General features: G+C 45.8%; 1 protein-coding gene across 1 annotated transcript in view; it reads right to left on the bottom strand.

The window, feature by feature from the left end:
• LOC118399002 (gamma-aminobutyric acid type B receptor subunit 2-like) overlaps positions 1-22,756 on the bottom strand; it is a 448,447-nt gene that overhangs the window by 123,977 nt on the left and 301,714 nt on the right. Inside the window, exons 5-8 of the mRNA XM_052472644.1 lie at positions 18,541-18,606; positions 16,484-16,672; positions 15,412-15,654; positions 3,114-3,174 (exon numbers count right to left, since the gene is read on the bottom strand). Of these exons, the coding sequence (XP_052328604.1) occupies positions 3,114-3,174; positions 15,412-15,654; positions 16,484-16,672; positions 18,541-18,606 (559 nt within the window). The remainder of the gene's footprint in view (positions 1-3,113; positions 3,175-15,411; positions 15,655-16,483; positions 16,673-18,540; positions 18,607-22,756) is intronic.

Genomic DNA, 22,756 nt, shown 5'->3' with positions numbered 1-22,756 from the left:
TAGATCAAGCTAACAGAGAGTAATGGCATTGGGTTAATGGTTGTGATACAGATTGGTATAATGGCTAGCAACAGTAATGTACTGGGGTGTATTCGTTTGTACCCTCTGTAGCAAACAGTAGTGAAACACTTTGCAACTGAAAACTTATTGCAATGAAAATTAGTGTTTTTTATTGGACAAGTTCAGGTTAGTCCTTCTCCGTTTTAGCCCGTTTGCTTCCATTTGTTTCCTAGTGAATACACCCCGCACAAACTATACACACATTACCGGAGAACAAATCTCCAGTGAAGAAACCAATCGTAAAAATAAAAGCAACAATAAATAAAAACAATAGTATGCTGGCAATGGTAACGCAATACATTGGCATTTTCACAGATATAGTAGCACTCAAATCTGTAGCCATGAAATTATTTGAAAGGCTGGTCATGGCTCACATCAACATCATTATTCCAGAAACCCTAGACCCACTCCAATTTACATACCACCCCAACAGATCCACAGATGATGCAATCGCTATTATATTCCACACTGCCCTTTCACACCTGGACAAAAATAACACTTATGTGAGAATGCTATTCATTGACTACAGCTCAGCGTTCAACACCAGAGTGCCCTCAAAGCTCATCACTAAGCTAAGGACCCTGGGACTAAACACCTCCCTCTGCAACTGGATCCTGGACTTCCTGACGGGCTGCCCCCAGGTGGTAAGGGTAGACAACAACACATCTGCCACGCTGATCCTCAACACGGGGGCCCCTGCATGCTCAGTTCCCTGCTGTACTCTCTGTTCACTCATGACTGCATGGCCAGACACGACTCCAACACTATCATTAAGTTTGCCGATGACACAACAAAGGTAGGCCTGATCACCGACAACATCGAAACACCCTGTAGGGAGGAGGTCAGAGACCTGGCTTTGTGGTGCCAGGACAACAACCTCTCCCTTAACTTGATCAAGACGAAGGAGATGATTGTGGACTACAGGAAAAGGAGGACAGAGCACTCCCCCATTCTCATTGATGGGGCTGTGTTGGAGCAGGTTGAGAGCTTCAAGTTCCTTGGTGTCCATATCACCAACAAACTAATATGGTCCAAGCACACCAAGACAGTTATGAAGAGGGCACGACAAAACCTATTTCTCCTCAGGAGACTGAAGTTATTTAACATGGATCCTCAGATACTCAAAAGGTTCTACAGCTGCACCATCGAGAGCATGGTTGCGTCACTGCCTGGTATGGCAACTGCTCGGCCTCCGATCGCAAGGCACTACAAAGGGTAGTGCGTACGGCCCAGTACATCACCGGGATGCCATCCAGGACCTCTATACCAGACGGTGTCAGAGGAAGGCCCTAAAAATTGTAAAAGACTCCAGCCACCCTAATCATAGACTGTTCTCTCTGCTGTCACACGGCAAGCGATACCGGAGCGCCAAGGAAATTATTTAACATTTTGAAAAAATATGTTTGGGGTATTTTTTTTCTTAAAACTGCATTGTTGGTTAATGGCTTGTAAAGTAAGCATTTCACTGTAAGGTCTACACCTGTTGTATTCAGCGCATGTGACATATACAATTTGATTTGATTTACTAAACCATAAGAAATTGTTTGAATATTAATGCATTCAGTGTTCTTACACTGCACCCTCAGCCGCAGTCTGTGGTAAAGTTCCTCTTAGGTCTTAGATACAGATCTAGGATCAGCTTCCCTTCTCCCAATCCTAACCGTAACCATTAATGAAGAAAATGCAAAGCTGTCCCTGTCAGCTTACCAGGAGACTTTATGTAAGGTGATCTGTAGGCTGATGAGTTGAGGGGGGATGTAGGGTGAAGTGGCCCCTAGATGCTTATCTTGGGTCAGCGTTGCATTTCCCCCACTAATGGTTAAGGTTAGGATTGGGGAGGGGAAGCTGATCTTAGATCTGTACCTAAGGGGAACTTCACCACAGAGCGGGGCTGAGGGTGAAAGACAGGCTCTGATAGTCCGATCCTTCAAAAGGGGAATGAGTGAGCTGTTCCCACACTGCATGAGGACAGATGGCAGGGTTGAGGAGAGGATCAGATCAACCAGGGCAATCCCTCCTCTCGCTCTCTCTCTCTCTCCTCTCTCTTCACTTCTCCTCTCCTCATTTTCTCAGCTCTCTCTCACTTTCTCTTCATCTCCTGTGTCAAACAGTCATCACACACTCCCTGAGAAGCCAGGTGGGTGGGAGGGAGGGAGGGAGGGAGGGAGGGAGAGAGAGAGAGGAAGGGGAGGATGGTAGACATAATAAGGTGTATGAATGGAGGGAGGGTGGGAGAGAGAGAGGGGTGAAAAGAAGAGTATGTGGAAGAGTTAGGAAGAGATTCAGAGAGAGAGAGAGGGGGGTGAAAATGAGAGAGAGAGATGGGAGATAATGAGAGAGAGAGAGGGGAGAAAATGAGAGAGAGAGGGGGGAGAAAATGAGAGAGAGAGGGGAGAAAATGAGAGAGAGAGAGGGGAGAAAATGAGAGAGAGAGAGGGGAGAAAATGAGAGAGAGAGAGGGGAGAAAATGAGAGAGAGAGAGGGGAGAAAAGGAGAAAGGCAGGTGTGTGTCATGCGGGAGGGTGAGTGGTGGGGGAGGGGGTGTTCTGCCTAAGGCTAGGTACTCATAATGACATTTTCACAGCGCTATGGAGCAAGAGCTCTCCAGTTCACTGATGATAACATTTATTTGCTTATCCATGACATGACTGCCAGTTGCCTTCCAATTGAAAAACTCCCTCACTCCCACAACCAAACAGGTCCGCCTCCCCCGAGTGTTTCCACACACACACACATGCACGCACACAAACACACCTACATCCCGATTTAAGTTGCCACAGGGGGCACCTCTGCAGTGGGGTAGATAAGATAAGGATGAGCGGATTAATAAAGGTATGCTGGAGCTGGGGGGATTCCCCCAAATACAGATCACACCCCTGGGTAGAAAATCCCACCCGGCAGCCCCCTGGCAGTCAACCACCACTGGTTGGGTAACCCCAGAGTAGGATTACTATGACATCATCATCAGCCAGACAGAAACCAATCATAATACTAGAGCAATTCAACAGAACATCACAGCAATGCAACAATCCTACAACATGTGCTTACAGTACCTTGAAACTGTGTGAATTTGATGGTACCCATCCGTTCTCCGTTCCTGAACATGACTTGGCCCTGGATAGAAAAGGAATGAAAAACACATTTAGAACATTTTAAAGCATTTAAAGAACTTAAGGACTCAATGAGGAATCACATGTTCAATGCAATACACTTGTTGCCTTGTCCATATGATGCTGCCTTGTCCATATGATGCTGCCTTGTCCATATGATGCTGCCTTGTCCATGTGATGCTGCCTTGTCCATATGATGCTACCTTGTCCATATGATGCTGCCTTGTCCATATGATGTTGCCTTGTCCATATGATGCTGCCTTGTCCATATGATGCTGCCTTGTCCATATGATGCTGCCTTGTCCATATGATGCTGCCTTGTCCATATGATGCTGCCTTGTCCATATGATGCTGCCTTGTCCATGTGATGCTGCCTTGTCCATATGATGCTGCCTTGTCCATATGATGCTGCCTTGTCCATATGATGCTGCCTTGTCCATATGATGCTGCCTTGTCCATATGATGCTGCCTTGTCCATGTGACATGATCCACATCAGCTTCCAAGCTGAAACCAAACATTGCTGGCCCTTGTTAATGCCCAGGCCTAAAGTCTAACAAGCTAAACCATCTGAATTGTTGGCCATCTTCAACGATGGGCTACAGCAGAGGAAGCAGTAGAGCTAGAGATGATCTTGATATCATTTGAATTTAGATGCACTATTTTCTTGATGAGCCATTAAGTGTTGGCACATTTGTTATATTTTTATTTGACCCCCTTTTCCTCCCCAATTTCGTGATGTCCAGTTGTTAGTTACAGTCTTGTCGTACGGACTCAGGAGAGGAGAAGGTCGAGAGCCATGCATCCTCCGAAACACGACCCTGCCAAGCCACACTGCTTCTTGACACAATGCTCGCTTAACCCGGAAGCCAGCCGCACCAATGTGTCGGAGGAAACACCGTACACCTGGCGACCATGTCAGCGTGCATTGCACCCTGCCAGCCACAAGAGTCTCTAGAGCACGATGGGACAAGGACAACATGGCCGGCCAAACTCTCCCCTAACCCGACAACGCTGGGCCAATTGTTCGCCGCCTCATGGATCTCCCAGTCATGGCCAGCTACGACACATCCTGGGATCGAACCAGGATCTGTGAGACACTGCGCCACTCGGGAGGCCCCAAGTGTTGGCACATTAACAGATATTAGTGGACTAGCACTGGGCTTCTTTTTGGATTAGAAGTTTGCAAAAATGTGTCTGTAAACAAAATTATTGGTCAGCAGATTAATTTGCTGATATCCTAAGAATATATTTTTGCTGTAGCACCCGATCAAGCAGGTACAGTTGAAGTCGGAAGTTACACCAACTACATTTAAACTCAGTTTTTCACAATTCCTGACTTTTAATCCTAGTAAAAAATCCCTGTCTTATTTTAAGAATGTGAAATGTCAGAATAATTGTAACAATAATTATTTATTTCAGCTTTTATTTCTTTCATCACATTCCCTGTGGGTCAGAAGTTTACATGCACTCATTTAGTATTTGATAGCATTGCCTTTAAATTGTTCAACTTGGGTCAAACATTTCTGGTAGCCTTCCACAAGCTTCCCACAATAAGCTGGGTGAATTTTGTCCCATTCCTCCTGACAGAGCTGGTGTAACTGAGTCAGGTTAGTAGGCCTCCTTGCTTGCACACGCTTTTTCAGTTCTGCACACAAATGTTCTATAGGATTGAGGTCAGGGCTTTGTGATGCCCACTCCAATACCTTGACTTTGTTGTCCATAAGCCATTTTGCCACAACTTTGGAAGTATGCTTGGGGTCATTATCCATTTGGAAGACCCATTTGCAACCAAGCTTTAACTTCCTGACTGATGTCTTGAGATGTTGCTTCAATATATCCACCAAATTTTCTTACCTCACGATGCCATCTATTTTGTGAAGTACACCAGTCCCTCCTGCAGCAAAGCAACCCCACAACATGATGCTGCCACCCACGTGCTTCATGGTTGGGATGGTGATCTTCTGCTTGCAAGCCTCCCCCTTTTTCCTCCAAACATAACAATGGTCATTATGGCCAAACAGTTTCATCAGACCAGAGGACATTTCTCCAAAAAGTACGATCTATGTCCCCATGTCCAGTTGCAAACCGTAGCCTGGCTTTTTTATGGTGGTTTTGGAGCAGTGGCTTCTTCCTTGCTGAGCAGCCTTTCAGGTTATGTCGATGTAGGACTCGTTTTACTGTGGATATAGATACTTTTGTATCTGTTTCCTCCAGGATCTTCACAAGCTCATTTGCTGTAGTACTGGGATGATTTGCACTTTCAAACCAAAGTACGTTCATCTCTAGGAGACAGAACATGTGTCCTTCCTGAGCGGTATGGCGGCTGCGTGGTCCCATGGTGTTTATACTTGAGTACTATTGTTTGTACAGATGAACGTGGTACCTTCAGGCGTTTGGAAATTGATCCCAAGGATGAACCAGACTTCAACTGTATATTACACTGGTCATCCCCAAAGCCAACACCTTTCCTTCCAGTTCTCTGCTGCCAATGACTGGAACGAATTGTAAAAATCACTGAAGCTGGAGTCTTATATCTCCCTCACTAACTTTAAGCATCAGCTGTCAGAGCAGCTTACTGTGTACCTGTACACAGCCAATATTTATCCTCTTGCTCTTTTGCACACCAGTATATCTACTTGCACATCATCATCTGCACATCTATCACTACAGTTTTAATGCTAAATTGTAATTATTTTGCCTCTATGGCCTATTTATTGCCTTACTTCCCTACTCTTCTACATTTACACACACTGTACATATAATTTTCTATTGTGTTATTGATTGTGTTGTTGACTGTACGTTTGTTTATGTGTTGTTGTTTTTGTCGCACTGCTTTGCTTTATCTTGGCCAGGTTGCAGTTGTAAATGAGAACTCTTATCACAAATCTTCTTTAATGTCTTAAGTGAGAATACCACCTTTTGGCTACTGAACAGACATCATTAGTCAGTCCTTCTACCTTTAAAACTTTGACATGTCTTTGATTTCAGCCTTAAGTGAAAGCGACTGGAAACAAATGACACTCTTCACATGGATCATCATTGATATTCTAAAAAACAACAATCGAGCCCAAATAAAATCATAAAAAATATGCAGATATTTTCACACACAAAAAGTCTGGCAACTAACACATTGCCTTCCCTCCCTTATCCATCCTCATCCTTCAAGACTGTGGAATTAATTCATCAAGCCATCTGCCCATAGAACTCCCTAATTCAACATTTAACTGGATCTGAGATTACTGCCGGCCACAGAAAAACAGGTGAATGAGAGAGACAGAGAGAGAGAGTTAGCATGGAGCTGATTAAAGCAGCGCTGACAGGGAGATGGGAAGGAAGGAAACCTATTGAAGAGCCAATTTCAGTTCAAAAAGACGCTGAGGCTTTGAAGTCAGTCGCTGGGCGGGTTTCTGCACCCTGATTGGTTCCCTGTATTTGTATGCATCTGTGATGTGACTGAGTGTCTGTCTGTGTGAGCTCGGAGAGAGAGATCTAGCTAAACCTACTGTCCTCACAGACAGCAGTGCTAGGCTAACTGCGGTGGGATGGAGAGTTTTCTGCTGTTGTATGGCATTTAAAAAGTGACTGAAAGTGTAAGCTCAGAGAGAGAGAGAGAGATACCTATAGGTAACTGACAAAATAAAGGAAGATCTTGAGTAAATGAGGGATACACAGTACATTGAAAGCAGGTGCTTCCACACAGGTGTGGTTCCTGAGTTAATTAAGCAATTAACATCCCATCTTGCTTCGGGCCATGTATAAAAATGCCCAGTTGCCCACTATTTTGGCTAGCATGGCTAGAAGACCTCAGTGACTTTGAAAGAGGGTTCTCAAAAGAGCATGGGATGTTTAATGGATGTCTATCTCAGTCACCAGATCTCAACCCAACTGAAAACTTATGGGAGATTCTGGATGAATGATGTCACATTCCTCTGATAGAGTTCCAGACAGTTGTAGAATCTATCCCAGGGCGCATTGAAGCTGTTCTGGTGGCTCGTGGTGGCCCAACACCCTATTAAGACACTTTATGTTGGTGTTTCCTTTCTTTTGGCAGTTACCTGTAGCTAGGCTTGACACTGCTGCTAATACAGCCTTCGCCTCAGTGCTATATGCTGACAGTGGTGAGATGGCGCGAAAACAAAAGAGTCTTTAGGCCAAGCATCGGTAGAAAACTGCAGTAGAAAAGTACTATAAGTGTTTCCTGCTTCCTATTCTGAGACTCCGGTAGTGTTTTTCTTTACAGTGGCTTGCGAAAGTATTCACCCCCCTTGGCATTATTAGAATTTTGTTGCCTTACAACCTGGAATTAAAATGGATTTTTTTTTGCCTACCATGCCTACCACTTTGCAGATGCTAAATATTTTTTATTGTGGAACAAACAAGAAATAAGACAAAAAAACTGAAAACTTGAGCGTGCATAACTATTCACCCCCAAAGTCAATACTTTGTAGAGCCACCTTTTGCAGCAATTACAGCTCCAAGTCTCTTGGGGTATGTCTGTATAAGCTTGCCACATCTAGCCACTGGGATTTTTGCCCATTTTTTCAAGGCAAAACTGTTCCAGCTCCTTCAAGTTGGATGGGTTCTGCTGGTGTACAGCAATCTTTAAATCATACCACAGATTCTCAATTGGATTGAGGTCTGGGCTTTCACTAGGGCATTCCAAGACATGTAAATGTTTCCCCTTAAACCACTCTGGTGTTGCTTTAGCAATATGCTAGGGCCATTGTCCTGCTGGAAGGTGAACCTCCCAGTATCAAATCTCTTGAAGACTGAAACAGGTTTCCCTCAAGAATTTCCCTGTATTTAGCGTCATCCAGCATTCCTTCAATTCTGACCAGTTTCCCAGTCCCTGACGATAAAAAACACATGCACAGCATGATGCTGCCACCACGCTTCACTGTGGGGGTGGTGTTCTCGGGGTGACGAGAGGTGTTGGGTTTGAGCCAGACATAGTGTTTTCCTTGATGACCAAAAAGCTCAATTTTAGTCTCATCTAACCAGAGTACCTTCTTCCATATGTTTGGGAAGTCTCCCACATGCCTTTTGGCGAACACCAAACGTGTTTTTTTTCTGGCCACTCTTCTGTAAAGTCCAACTCTGTGGAGTGTACGGCTTAAAATGATCCCAGGTGACAGATCATGTGACACTTAGATTGCATACAGGTGGACTTTATTTAACTAATTACTGTATGTGACTTCTTAAGGTAATTGGTTGCACCAGATCTTATTTAAGGTTCCCCCTGTCCATTTAATCTTATTGATTGTTATCTGAAAGGCTAAACTGATCCTAAATCAGCACTCCTACTTTACGACCTTTGATACATTCAGCCCATGGTCCTGTTAAGCATGTGACTGTGAGAAGCCGTGCCGAGAGAGAGTATGTTGTAGTTCCCAATCTTTTCCCCACTGGGGGTTCAGGCTGCATGACTGTTGCCAGGAGGTTCACCGTGTTTTGCTGCCGGAAGTCATATTGAACGATTGCTGACATTCCCGAGCCTGACGTAAGTGTGTGGTTGTGTAGTGCACTTAAGAAACTGTAAAAAGTGTAGAAATATGTGTGAAATTTTTGAAGAGCCTGTGGTCTAGTGTCAATGCTCCTGGCTCCTCTCTCCACCAGAGACCAGGGTTCAATCCCTGATCCAACCCTTTTGTCTGTTACTGCCTGTATCCACTGATTAATTCCCTGTCTAAATAAAGGTTTAAAAAAATACCCCCAAAAATAAAATAAATATGTGTAAAAATATCAGTATGCACAATCAATACCGGATGTTGTATTTCTAATCTGGAGGGTCTTGATATTCATATCTCATTAATGGCAGATACATAAAAGAAGAAACAAAACGTCATTACATTGTTCTCCAGCTCCTGGAGCTCTGGTCCAGCTGGAGCAGGGAGGGAGCCAGGGTGAGTTGACCCAGACTAACAGCCCTCTCTGGGATTCACAGACCCAGCCTGCCCTTGTTGATGAGGGCGGTATAACTGTGTTTGAGGAGGTGAGATGGCGGTATCACTTTGCTACTTTGTTTCTGGAGGTGAGAAAAGGGAGGAAGGGAAGAAAGCAGGATGTTTGCCCCAGAGAGAGTCTCTGGTTGTGGGCTGCATGTGTGAAAAGAGGGAGTTCCCTGGAGGTCTGGAGACAGAAAGCAGCACACACACACACACACACACACACACACACACACACACACACACACACACACACACACACACACACACACACACACACACACACACACACACACACACACACACACACACACACACACACACACACACACACACACACACACACACACACACACACACCTCTCTGTGCCCGCATGTAAGGACTATCTGCCCTCAGGCTGTGTTACCATCCATTAGACAGGAGGCACTAAAACCAATACACTGGCCTACGGGTCCTAGTAGAAAGGATATTGTACTACATAGTGTATAGGGTGCCTTTTCAGACACGCCTACGGTCTGGATAGACAAGGGCCCCTGTCTCCTCTGTTTCCCCTATCACCTCTGTCTCCTCTATCTCCTCTGTTTCCTCTGTCTCCCCTATCTCTTCTGTCTCCTCTGTCTCCCCTATCTCCTCTGTCTCCTCTGTCTCCCCTATCTCCTCTGTCTCCTCTGTCTCCCCTATCTCCCCTATCTCCTCTGTCTCCTCTGTCTCCTCTGTCTCCTTTGTCTCCTCTGTCTCCTTTGTCTCCCCTATCTCCTCTGTCTCCTCTGTCTCCCCTATCTCCTCTGTTTCCTCTGTCTCCCCTATCTCCTCTGTCTCCCCTGTCTCCCCTATCTCCTCTGTCTCCTCTGTCTCCCCTATCTCCTCTGTCTCCCGTCTCCTCTGTCTCCCCCGTCTCCTCTGTTTCCCCTATCTCCTCTGTCTCCTCTATCTCCTCTATCTCCTCTGTCTCCTCTGTCTCCTCTGTCTCCTCTATCTCCTTTGTCTCCTTTGTCTCCTCTGTCTCCTTTGTCTCCTCTGTCTCCTTTGTCACCTCTGTCTCCCCTATCTCCTCTGTCTCCTCTGTCTCCTCTGTCTCCCCTATCTCCTCTGTCTCCTCTGTCTCCTTTGTCTCCTCTGTCTCCTTTGTCTCCCTTATCTCCCATATTTCCTCTGTCTCCCCTATCTCCTCTGTCTCCTCTGTCTCCTCTGTCTCCTCTATCTCCTCTGTTTCCTCTGTCTCCCCTATCTCCTCTGTCTCCTCTGTCTCCCCTATCTCCTCTGTCTCCTCTGTCTCCCCTATCTCCTCTGTCTCCCCTGTCTCCTCTGTCTCCCCTGTCTCCTCTGTCTCCTCTGTTTCCCCTATCTCCTCTGTCTCCTCTATCTCCTCTGTCTCCTCTGTCTCCCCTATCTCCTTTGTCTCCTCTGTCTCCTTTGTCACCTCTGTCTCCCCTATCTCCTCTGTCTCCTCTGTCTCCTCTGTCTCCCCTATCTCCTCTGTCTCCTCTGTCTCCTTTGTCTCCTCTGTCTCCTTTGTCTCCTTTGTCTCCCTTATCTCCCCTATCTCCTCTGTCTCCCCTATCTCCTCTGTCTCCCCTATCTCCTCTGTCTCCTCTGTCTCCCCTATTTCCTCTGTCTCATCTGTCTCCCCTATCAACTCTGTCTCCCGTCTCCTCTGTCTCCTCTGTTTCCCCTATCTCCTCTGTCTCCTCTGTCTCCTCTGTCTCCTCTGTCTCCCCTGTCTCCTCTGTTTCCCCTGTCTCCTCTGTCTCCCCTATCTCCTCTGTCTCCCCTATCTCCTCTGTCTCCCCTATCTCCTCTGTCTCCCCTATCTCCTATGTCTTCTCTGTCTCCCCTAACACCTCTGTCTCCTCTGTCTCCCCTATCACCTCTGTCTCCTCTATCTCCTCTGTTTCCTCTGTCTCCCCTATCTCCTCTGTCTCCCCTATCTCCTCTGTCTCCCCTATCTCCTCTGTCTCCCCTATCTCCTATGTCTTCTCTGTCTCCCCTATCACCTCTGTCTCCCCTATCACCTGTCTCCTCTGTTTCCCCTATCTCCTCTGTCTCCCCTATCTCCTCTGTCTTCTCTGTCTCCCCTATCACCTCTGTCTTCTCTGTCTCCCCTATCACCTCTGCCTCCTCTGTCTCCCCTATCTCCTCTGTCTCCTCCATCTCCTCTCCCCTCCAGGCCATAGATGAAGAGGATGAATTCCACTGTACATGTTCACAGTGCTGCTAACAGCCCCGGCCAAAAGCCCTGGAGGCTTCTCTGAGCTAATGTTTCACTTCCTCTATTGTTCTGCCACTAGACTAGATCAATAGCAGGCGGCACCCAGAGAGCACATTAGACTGACTGGTGTGTTAGTGTCACGTGTTGTGGTTCACACTGGGGATGTTTAGGCAGCGGGTCTAGTACACGGGTGATGTGTGTGTGTGGAAACGCAGAGCCACGATGGGTTGTGGTGTGTGTGGAAACGCAGAGCCACGATGGGGTGTATGGTGTGTGTGTGTATGGTGTGTGTGGAAACGCAGAGCCACGATGGGGTGTATGGTGTGTGTGTGTATGGTGTGTGTGGAAACGCAGAGCCACGATGGGTTGTGGTGTGTGTGGAAACGCAGAGCCACGATGGGATGTGGTGTGTGTGGAAACGCAGAGCCACGATGGGATGTGGTGTGTGTGGAAACGCAGAGCCACGATGGGATGTGGTGTGTGTGGAAACGCAGAGCCACGATGGGTTGTGGTGTGTGTGGAAACGCAGAGCCACGATGGGGTGTATGGTGTGTGTGTGTGTGTGTGTGTGTGTGTGTGTGTGTGTGGAAACGCAGAACCACGATGGGTTGTGGTGTGTGTGGAAACGCAGAGCCACGATGGGGTGTATGGTGTGTGTGTGTATGGTGTATGTGGAAACGCAGAGCCACGATGGGGTGTGGTGTGTGTGGAAACGCAGAGCCACGATGGGTTGTGGTGTGTGTGGAAACGCAGAGCCACGATGGGGTGTATGGTGTGTGTGTGTATGGTGTGTGTGGAAACGCAGAGCCACGATGGGTTGTGGTGTGTGTGGAAACGCAGAGCCACGATGGGGTGTGGTGTGTGTGGAAACGCAGAGCCACGATGGGTTGTGGTGTGTGTGTGGAAACGCAGAGCCACGATGGGGTGTATGGTGTGTGTGTGTGTGGTGTGTGTGTGTGTGGTGTGTGTGTGGAAACGCAGAACCACGATGGGTTGTGGTGTGTGTGGAAACGCAGAGCCACGATGGGGTGTATGGTGTGTGTGTGTATGGTGTGTGTGGAAATGCAGAGCCACGATGGGGTGTATGGTGTGTGTGTATGGTGTGTGTGTGTGTGTGTGGTGTGTGTGTGGAAACGCAGAGCCACGATGGGATGTGGTGTGTGTGTGTATGGTGTGTGTGTATGGTGTGTGTGTGGAAACGCAGAGCCACGATGGGTTGTGGTGTGTGTGTGGAAACGCAGAGCCACGATGGGATGTGGTGTGTGTGTGTATGGTGTGTGTGGAAACGCAGAGCCACGATGGGTTGTGGTGTGTGTGTGTATGGTGTGTGTGTATGGTGTGTGTGTGGAAACGCAGAGCCACGATGGGGTATGGTGTGTGTGTGTGGTGTGTGTGTGTTCCCCATGCTTCTCCTTCTCCTCTAATAGAAATACGCACCTATACTCTGATGCTCTATAAAGGCACAGTAAAGGGGTTAATAATCCTGACCGGTTATGTGTATGTCTAAAATGGCAGCCTATTCCCTACATAGTGCAGTGCTCTAGTCAAAAGTAGTTCACTACATAGGTAATAGTCTGCCATTTGGAACGGACCTTATATCTCTGTCATTACTGTAATGCATGGCTGGTTCTGTGCAGACTGTACAGAATGTATAAACCGCATCAAGCTTTTTATCGTCTCATGTCATGTACAGTTAGTTATCAGATGGATCAAACATCCTGAATACAAAATATTGTAATAAATCATAACTGAAATGATTTATAAATTACTGCAGAGCACAGAGCTCTAAATAGAGCATTTGAAAAATATTTCCTATAGACCTGGAGCAAATGTGATAAGTCATTTTTCAATACCATTACTGGGGTATTTTCTGCTCAAATGAACACAATTGTAAATCATATTATGCAATAGTGTTGCTTTCTGTGTTGCTTTCTGAATAGATGGTAATAGTGCAGCTGTATGTTATCCCCTTGGAGACACACGCACACGCAAACACACACACACACACACACACACACACACACACACACACACACACACACACACACACACACACACACACACACACACACACACACACACACACACACACACACACACACACACACACACACACACACACACACACACAGCTCAGGCAGCCACCCTGGCAGCAGGACCCCGGGGGGGTGAGGCTATCTGGACTATCCATGTCTCCCTCCCTGCCACTGTCCTCCAGTAGCCTCCAGAGACAGACCCACTGGCAGCCCACTTCACCCCAGAGAGGCTGAGGGAACTGGGGGGAGAGAGAGTATGGTGTACTGTAATGCCCCAAGGGAGATCAACCTTTTCTCCACTCTAAATACTCTTTCCCTCTCTACCTCTTCAGCCATCTCTCCTTCACTATTCCTCCTTATCCCTTGCTTTTTTTCCTGTTCTCTCTTTCGCTTTCCTCTTGCTCTAACTCTTTCTTTCTGTACCTCTATTCCTTTATTCCCTCTCTGTTTCTCCTCTCTCTATTCCTCTATCTACCACATCACTCTTCTTCTTCATCTCCTCCTCCCTCTCTGATCTCTGTCCATCTCTTCACATCCTCAGCCAGCAGCCATATTCTAAACACACACACACACACACACACACACACACACACACACACACACACACACACACACACACACACACACACACACACACACAGACACAGACACAGACACAGACACACACACAGACACACACACACACACACACACACACACACACGTCTTCTCTCTCTAATTGTCTTCGATAAGCATTTGCTAATCAGACTGATCCGTGGTGTGATGGAGGCCTCATTTCTCCATAATCTTCTTGGTTTAGAGCCACTAATCATGATGAAATGGCCTTTAATGTGGTTTGGGCCTGAGGAAATGTCTCGTCACAATTCCATGTAAGTGGCACGCTCACAGTAGCGCTTGGTTGCATGTTGTGAAAAGCAGGTTGTTTTTAACGAGCATAGCCAATAAGAACACTGCGATTGTCATAGTGACAGCCCTAACCACCAAAAGGAACAGCCCAACCACCAATAAGGACAGCCAACCACCAATAGGGAGAGCTCAACCACCAATGGGGACAGCCCAACCACCAATATTCTGTATTAGATTGGTAATGGTCTCTAAAGTGAAGTATAATTAAAAAGGTCTGCTTTAAGTGCCCCTTTGACAGTTCTTTACTGTATGTACATTAATGTGGCTGGTGCCTGGCCTAGCAGCTCTCCAGAGTTGAATCAGGTGTGTGTGTGTGTGTGTGTGTGTGTGTGTGTGTGTGTGTGTGTGTGTGTGTGTGTGTGTGTGTGTGTGTGTGTGTGTGTGTGTGTGTGTGCATGTGAGCATATGTGTGTGTGTGTGTGTGTGTGTGTGTGTGTGTGTGTGTGTGTGTGTGTGTGTGTGTGTGTGTGTGTGTGTGTGTGTGTGTGTGCACATGAGCATATGTGTACATCACTCTGTGTGTGCTTGAAAACATGACGTTGTGTGTGTGTACACATTTGTTTGTGTTAGTGTGACATTGAATCAGGATGGGGCACAGTGGGAGTGGGGAGGGCCCGGCTGTTGCTGAAAGGTCTGGCCAGGTTGGACTCCATAGTCCTGGTTACTGTAGAGGTCGTTTCACGCTGGGCCCTGTATAACACGGCTGACCTCAATACTGAAGGCTTGCCTCTGACCTGGAGAGACTTGAAGGTCTGAGCCTCCTTCAGATAAACACAACTAGGCACCTGATGTCACTGTTTTATTGTATAAAGAATGATGTATTAAATATATACTGTAGAGAGAGTCAATATAGAATAGAAAAGTAGACACATACTCACAGTCATGACAAAGCTTGACTTTTGATAAAAACCTGTCTTCTATATATTGTTGTTATTCGTTATAATATTGATAATGTTCCCTGACGAATCACCCTTACCCTTGATAATGTCAAAGCAAGCCTTGTTCCAGCCAGAATGGCCCATATACAGTAGAGCAGGAGTCTAGTTTCTGTTTCTATAACATGAGGCGGCTTGATGATCAGGTATACCCTCTGGACAGGATGCTAGCCCTTTTCCTTATATCAGGGAAAGCCCATTGACTCACCGTGACACCATAGAAGTTGGTTTCGTTCATGACGTCCAGCACCAGCTTGCCCACCTCCCGGTCGTCCACGGTGAAGTTGTGGTACATGTCCTGCCTCTCCTTGTGCTGCAGTAAATCCATGACGCGGGTCAGGGTCTTCGCTATCACCCAGATCCCGTCGTAGGCGAAGCCGTGGTACTTCGAGGGCTCCACCCCCTTCTGCTGCAGCTCTTTACTGTACTCCCTCTCGTACTCTTTAGGTGTCTGAATGTAAGGAGAGAGAGGGGACAATATAAGCTTTTTAGGTTGCTTCCCAAATGCCACTCTATTCCCAACATAGTGCATTACTTTTCACCAGAGCCCTATGGGGGGAATAGGGAATAATGTGGCATTGGGACACATCCTTAGATAGAATGCTTTTCTTCTATCCACTATACAGGACAATGAGTCCTTTGGCAAAGAAGCAACAGGTACAAGCATTTCATCCACAATAGCCGTCAACATCCTAAAGGCAACAAAGGAGTGGCTCAAGAAGAAGCACATTAAGGTCCTGGAGTGGCCTAGCCAGTCTCCAGACCTGAATCCCATAGAAAATCTGTGGAGGGAGTTGAAGGTTCGAGTTGCCAAACGTCAGCCTCGAAACCTTAATGACTTGGAGAAGATCTGCAAAGAGGAGTGGAACAAAATCCCTCCTGAGATGTGTGCAAACTTGGTGGCCAACTACAAGAAACGTCTGACCTCTGATTGCCAACAAGGGTTTTGCCACCAAGTACTAAGTCATGTTTTGCAGAGGGGTCAAATACTTATTTCCCTCATTAAAATGCATATCAATTTATAACATTTTTGAAATGCGTTTTTTCTGGATTTTTTTGTTGTTATTCTGTCTCACTGTTCAAATAAACCACCATTACAATTATAGACTGATCATTTCTTTATCAGTGGGCAAACGTACAAAATCAGCAGGGGATCAAATACTTTTTTCCCTCACTGTATGTGTGAGTTGAGGTAATACTTTGTAAATATTCCTCACCCCGCAGGTGCAAAACAGTTATACACTATACCGTGTACCAAAATGCTTATCAGGAACACTCACCCTTCCAGAGATCCCCTTGACCTGTTTGGCGCTGAGGGGTTCAAAGTCCACAGCGATGTATCCCTCCATAGCGGTCAGCAACTTCCTGGTGGTGCAGTTGGTGGAGTTGGCCTGCTCCCACCAGTTGCCCTGGTACCAGCCTGGTATGATCCACTGGTACTTACTACCATACATGTTCAGGTTGTACGCCTGGGGGAAGGATGTTTGGTTAGTGTGACAGGTGTGTCCATACAAACACTCACCACATACAGTGTATGCAAACAACTACACACACACACTACCATACATACCATGCACCCACAAACACACACTACCATACATACCATGCACCCACACACACACACTACCATACATACCATGCACCCACACACACACACTACCATACATACCATGCACCCACAAACACACAAGCACCCACTTTGTACCTATTCTATGTCAAACAACAGTCTGCATTGACATTGTAATCTGTCTTAGACACATTGTTAAGCATTACAGACAGCAATGTCAGTGGTATGCTGTTCTGTAAAACACTGGTCACTGAGACAGTCATGTCAGTGGTATGCTGTTCTGTAAAACACTGGTCACTGAGACAGTCATGTCAGTGGTATGCTGTTCTGTAAAACACTGGTCACTGAGACAGTCATGTCAGTGGTATGCTGTTCTGTAAAACACTGGTCACTGAGACAGTCATGTCAGTGGTATGCTGTTCTGTAAAACACTGGTCACTGAGACAGTCATGTCAGTGGTATGCTGTTCTGTAAAACACTGGTCACTGAGACAGTCATGTCAGTGGTATGCTGTTCTGTAAAACACTGGTCACTGAGACAGTCATGTCAGTGGTATGCTGTTCTGTAAAACACTGGTCACTGAGACAGTCATGTCAGTGGTATGCTGTTCTGTAAAACACTGGTCACTGAGACAGTCATGTCAGTGGTATGCTGTTCTGTAAAACACTGGTCACTGAGACAGTCATGTCAGTGGTATGCTGTTCTGTAAAACACTGGTCACTGAGACAGTCATGTCAGTGGTATGCTGTTCTGTAAAACACTGGTCACTGAGACAGTCATGTCAGTGGTATGCTGTTCTGTAAAACACTGGTCACTGAGACAGTCATGTCAGTGGTATGCTGTTCTGTAAAACACTGGTCACTGAGACAGTCATGTCATGGTATGCTGTTCTGTAAAACACTGGTCACTGAGACAGTCATGTCAGTGGTATGCTGTTCTGTAAAACACTGGTCACTGAGACAGTCATGTCAGTGGTATGCTGTTCTGTAAAACACTGGTCACTGAGACAGTCATGTCAGTGGTATGCTGTTCTGTAAACACTGGTCACTGAGACAGTCATGCAGTGGTATGCTGTTCTGTAAAACACTGGTCACTGAGACAGTCATGTCAGTGGTATGCTGTTCTGTAAAACACTGGTCACTGAGACAGTCATGTCAGTGGTATGCTGTTCTGTAAAACACTGGTCACTGAGACAGTCATGTCAGTGGTATGCTGTTCTGTAAAACACTGGTCACTGAGACAGTCATGTCAGTGGTATGCTGTTCTGTAAAACACTGGTCACTGAGACAGTCATGTCAGTGGTATGCTGTTCTGTAAAACACTGGTCACTGAGACAGTCATGTCAGTGGTATGCTGTTCTGTAAAACACTGGTCACTGAGATATCAGTCATTAATGTCAATATGAATAGGATTTCAGATTTTACTGACACTCATAATGGTAGTTACACCTATATGTTTGACAACTTGATGCATGCGTGGGTGGGTGCATGTGTTTGTGTGCGAGTGTGTGTGTGTGTGTGTGTGTGTGTGTGCGCATGTGTTTGCGCGTGCGTGGGTGCGTGCGTGTGTGTGTGTGTGTGTGTGTGTGTGTGTGTGTGTGTGTGTGTGTGTGTGTGTGTGCGCGTGTGTTGGTGCGTGTGTGTGTGCGCGTGTGTTGGTGCGTGTGTGTGTGTGTGCGTGCGCGTGCGCGTGCGCGTGTGTGTGTGCGTGCGTGCGTGCGTGCGTGCGTGCGTGCGTGTGTGTGTGTGTATATACACAAACAATACTCACACAACAGAATACTTTGGAGGCCAGGTTCTCATCAAACTGTCCGATAATGATCCTTACGTCATTATCCTAAAGAGATGGCATAACAGACAAAAGGGTTGGCCTTCCGCTACAAGCAGCTAATCATTAGCAGCAATCACATCACAATAGTGCACTTTGCATAACATACATATTATAGGCTCTGTCTGAAGACTCTGTACTGTGCAGTATGAGATGTGCTATGCAAATATCACCACATTAACAATTCCTAAACAAATGTAACAGCTGTCCTAGTGCGAGGATTTTGTCATTTTGGTTCTCTGTAGCTTAGTTGGTAGAGCATGAAGCTTGTAATGCCAGGATATTGGGTACAATTTCCGGGACCAGCCATACGCTGCTAAATGACATATATCATATTATTAGATAGTATTATACAGGTATATATGATCGTCTTATCACATTCAAATAAACGGTGATTTCGGCACTTTAGATGTTGATATCAGTGTAATTGTCACCTCATCAGTGTAAGGACTACAGGTAACTGTCACCTCATCAGTGTAAGGACTACAGGTAACTGTCACCTCATCAGTGTAAGGACTACAGGTAACTGTCACCACATCAGTGTAAGGACTACAGGTAACTGTCACCTCATCAGTGTAAGGACTACAGGTAACTGTCACCTCATCAGTGTAAGGACTACAGGTAACTGTCACCACATCAGTGTAAGGACTACAGGTAACTGTCACCTCATAACAGTGTAAGGACTACAGGTAACTGTCACCTCATCAGTGTAAGGACTACAGGTAACTGTCACCTCATCAGTGTAAGGACTACAGGTAACTGTCACCTCATCAGTGTAAGGACTACAGGTAACTGTCACCTCATCAGTGTAAGGACTACAGGTAACTGTCACCTCATCAGGGACTAAGGTAACTGTCACCTCATCAGTGTAAGGACTACAGGTAACTGTCACCTCATCAGTGTAAGGACTACAGGTAACTGTCACCTCATCAGTGTAAGGACTACAGGTAACTGTCACCTCATCAGTGTAAGGACTACAGGTAACTGTCACCTCATCAGTGTAAGGACTACAGGTAACTGTCACCTCATCAGTGTAAGGACTACAGGTAACTGTCACCTCATCAGTGTAAGGACTACAGGTAACTGTCACCTCATCAGTGTAAGGACTACAGGTAACTGTCACCTCATCAGTGTAAGGACTACAGGTAACTGTCACCTCATCAGTGTACGGACTACAGGTAACTGTCACCTCATCAGTGTAAGGACTACAGGTAACTGTCACCTCATCAGTGTAAGGACTACAGGTAACTGTCACCTCATCAGTGTAAGGGCTACAGGGAACTGGTCTGGTGGTGTAGATATAGGTGCTGGGCTAAGTCCCAAATGGCCATTTGAGATATACACTTGGTGTTTCTTTGTTAGCTATAGGGCAGAGGCTGCAATATCAAGCCATAAAGTGTCAATCCATAACAACACAGCCATTAGTGTCAGCGCAGAGAATTGCTTCCTATCCACAGGACCAGGGAGGAGAGATCTACATGGAATTGACAGCACATGCTAGCATGATTGAGTCAGTAAATAGTTCACCACCTCCTCAAAGTGGCAGGAGCTTTGATTAGCGAGGTTTGAAGTCTGAGGCTCCCATCTCTGCCTCTGACAAGAGCAATCTGTCTGTCACCACTCTGCATGGTGGTGAACTGCATAGACCTCCCCAACCCATACCATCACACAAAATCATGTGATTCAATCTTGATACAGGAAGGAAGGGGGTAGGAGTGATGCTTGACTCCAATGCGGGATTGTGCATGTCTATCAAAACACAACTGGTACCCTTCTCCCTATCCCCTATTGGCCCTGTCAAAAGAAGGGCACTATGTAGGGAACAAGGTGCCATTTAGGATGTACACTAAGGTAGTAACACATGTATCAAGTCTAGAAAAGGTCCGTTTGACTGAGGATGTACAGTTGAAGTCGGAAGTTTACATACAACTTAGCCAAATACATTTAAACTCAGTTTTTCACAATTCCTGACACTTAATCCTAGTAAAAATTCCCTGTCTTAGGTCAGTTAGGATCCCCACTTTATTTTCAGAATGTGACATGTCAGAATAATAGTAGAGAGAATTATTTATTTCAGCATTTCTTTTTTTAATCACATTCCCAGTGGGTCAGAAGTTTACATACATTCAATTAGTATTTGGTAGAATTTCCTTCAAATTGTTGAACTTGGATCAAATGTTTTGGGTAGCCTTCCACAAGCTTCCCACAATAAGTTGGGTGAATGTTGGCCCATTCCTCCTGACAGAGCTGGTGTAACTGAGTCAGGTTAGTAGTCCTCCTTGCTCGCACACGTTTTTTCAGTTCTGCACACACATTCTCTACAGGATTGAGGTCAGGGCTTTGTGATGGCCACTCCAATACCTTGACTTTGTTGTCCTTAAGCCATTTTGCCACAACTTTGTAAGTATGCTTGGGGTTATTGTCCATTTGGAAGATCCATTTGCGACCAAGCTTTAACTTCCTGACTGATGTCTTCAGATGTTGCTTCAATACATCTACATAATTTTCCTCCCTCATGACGCCATCTATTTTGTGAAGTGCACCAGTCCCTCCTGTAGCAAAGCATCCCCACAACATGATGCTACCACCCCAGTGCTTCACGGTTGGGATGGTGTTCTTCTGCTTGCAAGCCTCCCCATTTTTCCTCCAAACAGAACAATGGTCATTACGGCCAAACAGTTCTATTTTTGTTTAATCAGACCAGAAGACATTTCTCCAACAAGTATGATCTTTGTCCCCATGTGTAGTTGCAAACCGTAGTCTGGCTTTTTTATGGCGGTTTTGGAGCAGTAGCTTCTTCCTTGCTGAGCGGCCTTTCATGTCAATATAGGACTCGTTTTACTGTGAATATAGATGCTTCTGTAGCTGTTTCTACCAGCATCTTGACAAAGTCCTTTGCTGATGTTCTGGGATTGATTTGCACTTTTCGCACCAAAGTATGTTCATCTCTAGGAGAGTGGTATGACGGCTGCGTGGTCCCATGGTGTTTATACTTGAGTACTATTGTTTTTACAGATGAACCTTCAGGCGTTTGGAAATTCCTCGCAACGATGAACCAGACTTGCAGAGGTCTTGGCTGATTTTTTTTTATTTTCCCATGATGTTAAGCAAAGAGGAACTGAGTTTGAAGGTAGGCCTTGAAATACATCCACAGGTACACCTCCAATTGACTCAAATGATGTCAATTAGCCTATCAGAAGCTTCTAAAGCCATGACATCATTTTCTGGATTTTTCCAAGCAGTTTAAAGGCTCAGTCAGCTTAGTGTTTGTAAACTTCTGCCCCACTGGAATTGTGATACAATCTGTCTATAAACAATTGTTGGAAAAATTACTTGTGTCATGCACAAAGTAGAATTCCTAACCGACTTGCCAAAACTATAGTTTGTTAACAAGAAATTTGTGGAGTGGTTGAAAAACGAGTTTTAATGACTCCAACCTAAGTGGGTGTAGACTTCAACTGTGTTTCTAACCAGCTAAAACCACAGTATGGGTGAACAGCTATTTCCGATAAATAATTTCCCCTTACACCATTAAAAAGCATGTCAACAGTGAAGAGGCAACTCTGGGATGCTGGCCTTCTAGGCAGAGTTGCAAAGAAAAAGCCATATCTCAGACTGGCCAATTAAAAGAATAGATTAAGATGGGCAAAAGAACAGACACTGGACAGAGGAACTGCCTAGAAGGCCAGCATCCCGGAGTCGCCTCTTCACTGTTGATGTTGAGGCTGGTGTTTTGCAGGTACTATTTAATGAAGCTGCCAGTTGAGGACTTGTGAGGCGTCTGTTTCTCAAACTAGACACTCTAATGTACTTGTCCTCTTGTTCAGTTGTGCATCGGGGCCTCCCACTCCTCTTTCTATTCTGATTAGGGCCAGTTTGCGCTGTTCTGTGAAGGGAGTAGTATAGTACACAGCGTTGTAAGAGATCTTCAGTTTCTTGGCAATTTCTCGCCTGGAATAGCCTTAATTTCTCAGAACAAGAATAGACTGACGAGTTTCAGAAGAAAGTTATTTGCTTCTGGCCATTTTGGGCCTGTAATTGAACCCACAAATACTGATGTTCCAGATACTCAGCTAGTCTAAAGAAGGCCAATTTTATTGCTTCTTTAATCAGAACAACAGTTTTCAGCTGTGGTAACATAATTGCAAAAGGGTTTTCT

This window comes from Oncorhynchus keta, chromosome 20, assembly GCF_023373465.1.
Source record: "Oncorhynchus keta strain PuntledgeMale-10-30-2019 chromosome 20, Oket_V2, whole genome shotgun sequence".
NCBI classification, from domain to species: domain Eukaryota; kingdom Metazoa; phylum Chordata; class Actinopteri; order Salmoniformes; family Salmonidae; genus Oncorhynchus; species Oncorhynchus keta.
Note: the sequence above shows the minus strand (reverse complement) of the source record. Positions and strands in the feature narration are given on the sequence as shown.